The sequence below is a fragment of the Passer montanus genome, unplaced genomic scaffold (assembly GCF_014805655.1).
Source record: "Passer montanus isolate IOZ18808 unplaced genomic scaffold, ASM1480565v1 scaffold20, whole genome shotgun sequence".
Lineage (NCBI taxonomy): Eukaryota > Metazoa > Chordata > Aves > Passeriformes > Passeridae > Passer > Passer montanus.
In genome coordinates this window covers 12099973-12111470 of record NW_024366592.1, presented here as the reverse complement: position 1 = coordinate 12111470, position 11498 = coordinate 12099973, and the positions used below count along the sequence as shown (strand labels likewise).

At 36.5% G+C, this 11498-nt stretch overlaps 1 protein-coding gene across 2 annotated transcripts in view; it reads right to left on the bottom strand.

The window, feature by feature from the left end:
• Positions 1 to 1510: 1510 nt before the first annotated feature.
• Positions 1511 to 11498, bottom strand: part of KDM7A (lysine demethylase 7A) — a 61441-nt gene continuing 51453 nt past the window's right edge. The window contains exons 16-20 of one of the 2 annotated variants that reach the window (XM_039707906.1): positions 9297 to 9445; positions 8949 to 9157; positions 8529 to 8614; positions 7133 to 7409; positions 1511 to 6523 (exon numbers count right to left, since the gene is read on the bottom strand). In XM_039707906.1, the coding sequence (XP_039563840.1) occupies positions 6429 to 6523; positions 7133 to 7409; positions 8529 to 8614; positions 8949 to 9157; positions 9297 to 9445 (816 nt within the window). In that variant the 3' untranslated portion in view covers positions 1511 to 6428. The remainder of the gene's footprint in view (positions 6524 to 7132; positions 7410 to 8528; positions 8615 to 8948; positions 9158 to 9296; positions 9446 to 11498) is intronic. The other variant, XM_039707907.1, reaches the window with a different exon arrangement.

Genomic DNA, 11498 nt, shown 5'->3' with positions numbered 1-11498 from the left:
GCAAATAGTAAAGTTGTGTAGGTTTTTATATGGGTATGGTACTTGTATTTGTGGCCCACTAAGGAGCTCTCTTAAGTCTATTACTTTAAGACCAAAACATTAGTCTGAGCAGTGAGTTGAGTGTGGCAAATCCAGATGAGTATTTGATGGAAATGCATAGGTTATAGCATTGCTATTCAATCACAGTGATTAAGACCTTTCCAAAATATGCAGTTGCTCTGACAGACAAACAGCTCTTTCAGATCTTTGGCAAATCTTGGGCAAATCAAATTTAAAATCAGTTTTAACACATTAATTGAAAAGATGTAAAGGCATGTCAAAATACAATGGGAACAGATATCTGGATGTATAAATATTTCATCAGAAACCCCTGTACTTGACTCTGTTTTTCCCTCCAGTCAAATGAAAATTGTTTTTCAAACAGCATAGAAGTTTCTGCTCCCCAAATCTGCAAGACTATCATGTTTTAAACTTTAGGCCACAAAACATCCCAGTTTGTCATGGGTTTTCAACTGTCCCATTAAGCAGTATGTGGTTTGATGTGGTCAGCATTCTCATTCTTTATCTGCAAAGCACCTGGCACAATTAAGTCAATGAACAGATCTCCTAGTCATTACACTCATCCATAAATTCTCTTAGAAGCCAGGCTAAGAAGCAAACCTGAGCAGCTGAACAGGATGCTGATATCAAACCCTTTTGCCATCTGATTCTTCCAGTGCCATTGGTGCATCATTTATCCCAGGCTCCCCTGAATGACCCTCAGCAGAGCACTGCAGCAGGTCAGTGGGGCAGAGGAAAAGTCTGCACACCAAGCTGCAGGATGGGGCAGCCATGCCTTCACCACCCTAGGAAAGCAACCACGTTCAAACACTGCACTGCCACAGGAGCCAAAATAGGAAGCACTGGCAGCTGCAAACCAGATGATGATGTCTGAAAGGAAAAAGCAGCAGGGAAGTCCTCCAAGACAAAAGCAAATATGGCTAAGCATATGCAAGTGTGAAAGAGAAAGCTCTTCCAGAAATTGCACATGCTTCAAGGAAAAACAAAGAACCAAACCAACCAATAAATCAAGAGCTGAGTCAGCCATCAGTAGCATAAGACAAACCTGAACAAAAACCAAGAGCAAGAATACAAAAATACCATCTGACACCCTTCTTAGAAATCTAGATCTGATAATACGATGAATCACAAACACTTCCACCTCCTTTTTATATTAGGATTCAAAAAGAATATACACATCATCACAAAATGCATTTAGTTGCCATATAATATACCTGGATTGAAATGAAATTTGCACTTTGAAAAAAAAAATTTTAAAAATGGTATGAGAATATTCCCTCACATTTCTCCATAAAACTTCTTTAAAATGTAACAAGCAAAGGACACAGATTGGACCTAGAAAAGCATTTTTTCTCCTAATGATACTCTGTACATTTTACTGTATTTACACTGAAATAAATGAGCAGAAGTCTGAAGAAATTAAACACTTTCCAGTGCTAAAATCAAAACATAAGCATACAATTTTTTAATTTCAGTATTTTAAAGTACAGAAAGTGGAAACTATGAATATCAAATACAAATTTAAACAAAGTCACTTGTCCTCCCCTAGAATAATCAATGTGAACTACTTATAGAAACTTACAAATTTAAAGTAAAATCAAAACAAAATAAATACTGTACATACACTTTCCCTGCCTGCAGGCAAAAGAGGATGGGAAATACTGTTATGAATTGAAAAAAATGCTCTTAAAGCTGCAGCATCCCATTTCCCAGCCAAATACTTAACACAGTAGTGCGTTTCTGTAAAAAGGAAGACACACATACACCGACCCCGACTGAGCAGACAAGCTAACATTTTCAGAAACATTAAGAAGGAAAGATAGAAATTAGACTATGAGAGTAGAAAAAGGAGGAAAAGACAAATGGGCCAGCAAAACATTACTACAAAACTAGTAAATATAGCCAAGAACTTGCCCCTTTTTTTGTTGGTTTTTTTTTTTCAAATTCCATGTTTGTTTTTTTTTTTTTAAAAAAAAAAAGATTCATCAAAGCATTGGCAGCAATAGACATTTCCCAGCAGAAGTGACAATACATATCAATAAAATCTCTTAAAGTGATCCCTTTCATTCCCTTCCCACAGCATGAAACTCTTATGGCTTAATTTATATTAAAAGTAGAAAAAGTCCTTTTTATTCCAAACAGAAATGCAGCCTGTGAAGAACATGCATCTCCTTATCAGTGCTACTTTCATTTCCCATCCACTGCATGACTTATCATTCATACTCTTCCACAAAGAGGGTTACCAGGGTGGTTTTTTGTTGGGTTTATTTTTTGGAAAAATGGATGTTGCAGCTTTTCATCTTGTTTAACAATATACAGTAAGGCCCTTGGTTCCATTTGTATTTCTTCTGTCAAAGAGTAGTGCTGGGCTCACTCAGCCCCAGAACTACAAACAGCTTTTAATGGTCTGGAAGTATGTGAATGACACTCTGGAAAGACACAAAGCTTGGGGGTCATGGTGGGAGTGTAAAGGGACAGGTGGGCACGTGGAGCCTAAAGAGGGCACTAGTCACTGGGTCATTCTAGTTCTGCTTAGTCTCCACAGCTACCAAAAAGGGAGTAGGCCAGATTCCCACCACATCTGACTCTGAAATCCTGCAAAAATGTTTAACACTTGCAACTTTATGGTCTCATGAGTGAAGGTAGCTTATTCCTTAGAGCAAAGTTGAAGTGTCTAAAATGTGGTCATGATGCTGTGCTCTCTTACATCTCTACCAAAGGTAACACAAACACTTCAACCACAAAAAAAAAAAAAAAAACACCAAAAAAAACCCAAAAAAACCACAAAACAAACAAAAACAAAAACCACCTAAACCTCACCATGTGATAAGAGAACAATTTTAATTCTCAACATCTAACCCTTCCAAAATTCTCTTTAAGAATGAATTCATGTAGAGTTTCATAGGTTGCATAGGTAATCTACCTCAGAGGTCAGCAAAGGCTACCCTGTAGCCAGGGTTTATTAGCAAGTATAATAGGAGAAGAAAAGGGAAAGTTGCTGGAAGAATCTTAGATATAGTTCCTAACTGGTCTTTCCATTTTCATATTTGTTTCTTTTTTTGCAGGAACGTGAGAACTTAAGAGAGTGGGAAAACCCCTACAGTATTTCATTTTCTACTGTTCTGCCCACAAAAAAAATAATTAAAAAATTGAGTTCTATGCCAAATGTGAGTTCTCTGACTTTTCAAAAAAGATTATCCTTGAAAACAAGTTACCATAAGAGGCATCATCTGCTGTTGTCCAGCCAGTGTTCCCTACTCCCTCCCTCTTCCACCCCAAGTGAGACAGCAAGGAAAAAAATTGGGCTTTTTCTCTCCACTACAACAACACAAGGTTCAGTCCATCTACAGAAAGATTGGTGCAGAAGTGATTTCAGCTAGAATACAATAAATATATCTCTACATACAAGTACACAACACAAGTGAGGTCACCACATCCTCTTCATGAGCTACCAGGAGATTTCTTTTTTCTCCTTTGTTGTTTCTCTTTTTTTTTTTTTTTTTAATACTGCTCAACATGGCAATTTCTTTTGAATTACTTGTTCTGAGTTGGAACATTAGATTTAACTTCTGCTGGAAGCATGGATATTTGAAGAAAATGGGAATGAACCTCTGCCTGTTGACAGCCTGTGAAGAGACTATTACATAAATTCATGACAGTGGAGAGCCACTCAGAAAAAAAAAAGCTAGAAAATTAGAGCAATTGAAAGGATAAAACCAAGAAGAAATAATATATATGGGTCCAGCCATATCTATATTTCAACTGTAAGATACAGATAAATAGCGTGGATGGTCAGAAAAGAGACTCTGTATAAACCAATCACATGTACAAGAAAGCATACTCTATATTTTAAAATTCCTTACTCCAGATTCTATTCTGGCATATTTTTACTTCAGAAAAAATGCATCTTTAAGGAGAGAGAACTCATTCTTTATTCTGCTCTGAATCTGATTGGTGCCCTAAACTGGAATTTTCTATCATTAGAAATTGCACAGCCAGCAGAAAGGAAACAGTTTGTTCAATATGCTAAAGCTGAAACAGTTTCCAAAGCCTGGCAGGCATTAAACCATTTGCTTAAGTTTAAATTAAGACAGAATTTATACGGGTATATAATTTTAACTAATATTGACAACATAGTTTATTTCTTTTACTTACTTTGGTGAGAACATATTAGAAGATAGTTAAAATATTCTCTTTTAACTATATCCATCTAGAAAACATAGCACCTGAGAACAGCAAGTCCTTATAGTCATTTTCAGCATCTGCAGAATACGTCTTAGCTTATCTTCTGCTTTTTAGAAATCCTTGACTACCACCATTCCCAATATTCTAAAGGTTAATAACTTGTGTTAAATTAAAAAAATTAAAAGACTAAAAACCTGGTTTTGTGAAACATTAATTAGCAAACAAAAAAAAAAGTTTAAAAATTAACCCATACAAGTCACAGAAGTTAAGTCATCATAATGTAGAAGTAGGGCTGCAAAAAATCACTCCTAACCTATAATTTCCAAGCTTTAGACAAAGTAAAACTATGAAAGCTACCTTTTTTTTTGCAGTGGTACTATATTTTGATGTTTCTCCATTTAGAAACAGGGTAACATAGTGCTAACTGGTTCTGACCCTGCAGTAATAAAGAACACCTGACATCAGAACTACGTCCACAGATTTCTAAATCCATTCATAGTTTAGCCTAAATAACTCTGCACAAATATTCTGGAAAATAAAATTGACTTTGTTTTTAAACCACAAGAGAAAATTATTCCAGTATAGGATATGGAGGAAGGAAAAATTGGTGTGGAAAATTAAAATCAATTTGATGACTTGGACAGCTATGCAGGAGTATTTTTACTCTTACCAATCAAAAAAAACCAAACAAACAAACCCCAACCAACAATATTGTTGTCATTAGCATATTGACATTTACGTTTTGGCTGGACCCTGCAAAATGCCCTTTTACCAGAAACAAGTAAAAGTATTCCCCTTCCTGCCTTCATCCCCGTCCCTCAAAAGTTAAATATTTAATTTTATATTACAGAAAAATACATATTTTAAATCAAAATTATTTACAATAATTCAGAATTGGCATTTGCTATCAGCTCAGTATGAAGTCTGACACAAATGGTCATTCTGATACCAGTAAGCTACTTAAATGCTTATATATATGGACCAGTTAAGACTTTTAATTCGCTGTCTTGCCCAGCTTTGAAAGCAATACACATTCTCCTGCTTTCATGACTCCTCCTTAAAATGTGTTTAATGTACAATAACAACACTTTAAATGCTTCTTCCATGCTACATTAAGTAAAATGCCCAATCTTTTAACTGCAATGTGTATCTTATGAGTTACTTGAGAGCAACTCTTCTGAAGAAAATTTATCTTAACTCATGTCCCCGTTCCTCCAAAAGATATATTGGGTCTTCCTCCTTTGGACCAACTCTTAAATAACTAGTACAATTTCAGGGAGTCTTTTTACAGAAGAAAATCATCACAGAGAGATCATCAGGAGGAAAATATGAACTCGGATTTGGAGGAAAGAGGTGCAGTTTAAAACAAGTTAGCTACTGGACCAACATAAGAAAATTCTTCTGTCTTTAGGAGTCTCTTCTAGTCCATTAAATAAATAAATCTGATATTAAAAAGGACAGGTCAAAAAATAATCAAGCTGGCAGAAAATATGCAACTTGCAAGTCAACAGAAGCCCAGCCAATAGCTTACAAAAAGCATGAAAAAATAATAAGATGCCTTATGCCTTAATTTAAAAAATAATTAATAATGCATCTCACCCCTATTTAAGACTATAACCTGAATATCAAATTTAGGAGTCCAGACTAATCACAATTAATGTGGCTCTCCACTGCACCAAACACACATTATCAAAACAATTTAAAACTTTCACATTATTAAATCTAAATTAACAACCCCCCACAGAAAAAGTCTTCCAAATAAATAGTTTCTTAAATGAATTTTAAAGTTGTGAAAAATCTATCAGAAATAAATTATTGATAAACCACCTTCATCATCTTCCCCTCATTAATTTAGGTCAGAAACTACCAGCAACAAATTATATTCAAGCCCTGATGAGAGACTATTTCTCACAGTCTGTGTCTCTCTGAAGATTTCCCCGTTCCTGTATGGTTATTGCTGAGCAGGTGTGGCACAGTGAAAATGCAGCATTGGGTTGGGTTTTTTTGTGTGGGTTTTTTTTTCCTTTTTTTTTTTCCACTTTCTTTCTTTTGTTCATCAGGCAGTGTTTTCTATGGTACATGCAAGTCTGCTTCAAGCAGAGGAATAACAGCAGCTCCAGGCTCTGTTGCCCTCAATACTGGTCTGTGTAGGAAAGACAGCAGTAGTAGAAGTAGCAGCTAAATTAAACAAAGAAGCGTGCATGGCCATTCCGGTTCAGCTTCAGGATCTTCCCAAGGCGCTGTTTAGCAGTTGCCATTCCTTTCTTTGGACGTTTGCCTGAAAAACCCAAGCAAGGACTTCAGTCAGAAATTTCAGGATGAATTTTAATCATTGTAGAACAATGGTGAAACCCAGCTTTCAAGCTGAAGCAAGCAAAATTTTCATCGGAATCAGTTTGAAAAACAAACAGGGAACCAGAATAGTTAAAAAGAGCACCTCCAGGAACTGTTTTCCCTGAACTCTGGCTAGAATTATCATAAATAAAATAAGTGTATTATTTACAAATATTTCCAGTCTAGGAAGCACAGTGGGTGCAGTAGGGGAGAACTTGAACTGAGCTTCCTAAATTTTACTCAAGTTATTCTTGAGTAAATTACAGAATATAAACTAGAAACTAAAACCTACATAGTATGCTCATCAGACTACTTCTGAAGTGTTTCTAAAGAGTTTCTAAACCTTCATTTCAATAAGCTAATCTGATTCAGGCCAGTTAGAGCTCTCTCAATTCCACCTCCCCATATTCTGTGCCAAAATTTGAGTGTCCACAGCATGCTCTCTTAGTATTTTTCCTCAAGGTCTAATCCTGTCCTTTACTCAGTTTGTGCATTTAGTCTTTTACTTCCCTACCCCAGCCCGCTTTGGCAAGGGGATGGAGATCAGCATTACCTTTTGTTGCCTGGTTGCTGATAGGGGGTGGATTTGATGCTGGCCTTTTTGTTGGGTGCAGTGGTACAGACAAGGACGTTTCACCATAGGGCCTGTCAGGGCTAAGGCTGCCATCGCTCAGCTGACATTCTGCTTGCATCAGGCTGGAGTCTCGTGTGTATTTGCCATGCTGAAAACTCAAGCTGCTGCTGTGGACTATGCTTCTGTTTTCCTGAACCTTAAGACTTGCTTCTGATGCACCCTCCTTCTTGATATATTTTTGAGTTTTATTTGCATCCTAGTATGGAAATGAGAAGAGAAGATGTACAAGTTAGTAGCTTCTGGCTACAGGTTTACCCCAGTTTTTCTGATTGTACTACTGTCTTTGAAACAGGCGTTTCAGTTCCACCAGTATCTGGACATTTTATGAGTCCATAATTTCTTTTAGAATAGATACCCCTTAAAGATAACATGCAACATAGTCTTTGTGCAAGCTTTTCCATATGCACCTAAGGGCAATGCTACACTTAGGTATACATACTAATGTACTCAATTCCTCTACTTCTTGTTTTCAGCTTGCAGTGACCAAAACAAATGCAATTGTTCTTGATTAAACTAGCCACTATAACAAGACAATCACTGACTACTTCAATAGGTAATTTGTTTTCAATAGTCAGCTGATGAAAGAATAAATACTAAACTGGAAATTACAAACTGCAAAGGAGTACCATGCAGTCAAATATTCTTACAAAGCAAACACCACAAAGCACACAGTCAAAAACAGTGCTAATTTAACGGCTGTAATTTTGCAACTTTAGTTGTTCTAGTTAATTAATTATTCTAATACTTCTAATACAGACAAGTTCAGAAATACTACAAAAAAGTTCACAGTGTAGAAAAGCTCAGACGGTCAGAGTGTAAAACACACAACCTTTCATTCCATGCTGGATTCCATCTGGACATCAGAAAACAAAAATATTCCTACCTGCTGGCTGTTGAAAGCTATCACTTTAGTAGTACCAATTTCCTAAGCAAGTATCTTTACTATACATACTATCAACATGTTCCACTTGTTCTGATGTTCTGGTTGGGAATAACAATGAATAAACAAAGTGCTTCCCCAGCTAGAATTAATATAAATTCACACATTTTTAGTGCAGTATTTTTTCTTTTTCAAGACATGGCTCTGAGCACCTTAATATTAGGCACTATGAGCGAAAAGAATTTGAAAGGAAAAAAACCAAAACAGCAACAACAGTGAAAAAATGCATGACAAAAATAACCCAGTTACCAGAAGCAGAAGTACCTGTCAGATACACAGTGTTTAAAGACCAGTCCACCATGCCTTCTGTATTTACAATTTCATGATCTCTCCTACTATAAAAATGTGTTCAATATGTTCTAAGTATTACTTTACCTGAGGGGTAATCCTCGAAGCGTCATTCAGGTGTCTAGTCCATGCTGAAGTTCCCAAGTCTCCTTCCTCTTCCTTCACAGACCTACCTACACAGAAGTCCAACGAGTTTAAATTTTAATACTTCGAATCTAGCCACTACTTTCCCATTCTGGCAAGTATGCCACAAAACTTTAAGATGGAAATATTTAGAAGGGGTATTCTGATAACAAGCTAAGTTTGCTCTAGTTTTCAGAAGTAATATTTACTTTTTATAGAAGAAAAATAATGCAAAACCACAGAATACACCTTTTTAAATGTAAATGTGATACATTTAAAAGCTACTAATCTAATAGCTACAAATCTAAAAATGTAACTTTAAGTGACTATTCTGAGCACTGTGCCAAAAGCAGGGAGCAGCAGTTCCTTAGTTCAGATACCTACCACATTCCATGGTTTTGTGGCTCTGAGATGGCTGTCTGTCTTTATGCCGACTCCTGGGGTAGCTTCTGTGTTCCTGAAGAGAGGTTCTTTTATTTGTGCAGTCTGTGCTTTGAGTATGACCTGGTAAACATGTAGTATAGTGCAATCCTGCCATAGAAAGCATGCCCTGAATAGCTTCTTCTTCTGTACTTGTCGAGGTAGGACATTCCCTAGGAAAATCAACGGAGTAGTGAGCAGCTCAAAACAGAACCCTTTGAAGGACTGATATTTACATTGCTATAAAGTAGAACCATAAATACATGCTAAAAGATCTAACAGTTCATAAAAAAACGCCAACAATGTGCTTACTTTTTACTGGGAGTTTCATTTCTGGATGGCTTCTGGGTATTTTGACAAAGGTCTTTTGTGACCTTTGATTCCTCTTTGAAATTTGATGTTACTTCCTGCTTCTCTTCATCACCTGAGCTTTCTGACTCCTCTGTGGAGGAATCCTTCTGCTGAAACAAGAGGAAACAGTATGCAGAATGGTCACCAGCCCTAACTGGAGATTCTGTTGATGCCTCAGGTTTTAGCTTTTATATTTTTCAGATTCTATACTGCTTTAGTATGTAGTTCTCAGCTTCATATTAGGGGGTGGTAAGCTCTCTTCACAGAGCAAGTAGACAAAACAATTCCTTTCCTAGCTTGGGACCAAGGACAAATGATCTAAATTCCAGGTCCAAGAGCATAAACAATGCGGAGTGAAGAGAGAAAAACAAGAAGGATGGGACTTCATAAGCTGAAGCTATAATTGGATAATTAACTCCAATATGCTAATGGACCAGACCTTACCAAAGGGTGAGACCTTGTGACCATTTTTGGGTTCATCTTGGCTGTAGCCCTGCCTGGGCTTTTGTACTGCCCAAAGTGTATCCATTGGGGCCTTTTAATAAACACCTACTTCATTCCTTTAGCTCTACCTAGCCTCTGTTATACATCAGCACTCACAAGGCATCACTACCTTAATTTATATTAAGTGAAGAATTCAAAAGCTTCAAGGTCTAACTGTTCTTATACTTATAGTATCCAGAATGCAGTTAATCTGAATATAGCAGCTGTATATATTTGAATATACACATTCAAATTTTGTAATACTGTTAAGTACATGTTCCACAGTACAGAAAGCATCTCCAAAATCCATTTTTTACAAAGCACCTCACATATTACACCATACACAAATCACCGCATTCTCTTTATATAATGAGAGCAGTCATTATTCTTATCTTCAATATTCAAAGTACAGGGAAAAAATACAGAAGCATGGCTCCAAGCAGCAGACAGAATTGATGCCTATTATATATAACAGGACACGTTCTGCCCCAGAAAACTGTTTCTGGTTCCTGCTCTCACAAAATATAGCTTTCAACAGCACCATCGCTGATAAATGACAGATGCTCTCAGGTAAATCCAGAGGACATCAGGAACAGAGACACAACAGCTGTTGCCTCTCTTACAGAGGCACAGCCTCATTTCATGAATGAAAGAGCTTTTCAGCTCCTGCTGAAATTACAGCTTGTATGGGCAGGAGCTTCTCAAAGGTGGAGCAACCATATGTGACTCAATATGCCTTTACAGGAAGCAAGGGCTACAGTACATATGTTCCATCTTGGTAATTCAGACTAATCTATTTTCAACAAGTACAGAGAACATCACAATTTTTTTTCAAGCCAAGGAATATATGTGACACTCAACAGAGGCTTTGAAAACAGATGATCAGAACATTCATAATCCTTAAAGACTGACACCATTATCCCCACCATCAAAAACAGAACTGGAATCAATTAAGTGCATTTTATCACCAAGAGGTATTTTTATACAATAGTTTCATTCACATGAGCAGCTTCCTAAAATTAAAAAGCAGGAGAATAGGGAAAAAACTAAGAGAATAAGTATAGCATAAATTTAAAACATTCACATATTTACAAAGTCATACAAAAATGGCTATATTCTCCGGCAAAGATGGAATATATCACTTCTGAGAACCACTGATTCTGTGTCTTAGAAAAGGAAACCTGAGCCAAAGCTGCTGCCAATGCAGTTTAGGAAACCAGAAGAAACCACACTGTGAAGGTTCCTATCACTTCAACATTTAGATTAGGTGATGATGAAAGAGAGCAAGTATCAAAAAAAAAAAATCTTGACTACCATGGAAAAAGTAGGAATTTGAAGACTTCTTGTAAAGTCATATAACAGGCTGACAACTTAAAGAAAGACCAAGACATTAGCCTTCCAAAGCATTAAACAAAAATGTCAGGTAATCACTTCACCTTACTGCTAACCAATAAAAATTTAAATTATTAAGTACAAACCAAATTTACAAACAAAAAAATAAATGAAGTATTTATAGACACATACACACATCTCTAAATTCTAGAAGTTGTATTAAAAAATATGTTTGTAAATATCTACACACGTGTGCCTTCATACTTCATTTAATTCTGAAGAAACCACCACAATCTAGACCCTCATATGGAGGACTCCCATCTATTTCCAATAGTCTAAAATCCCTGA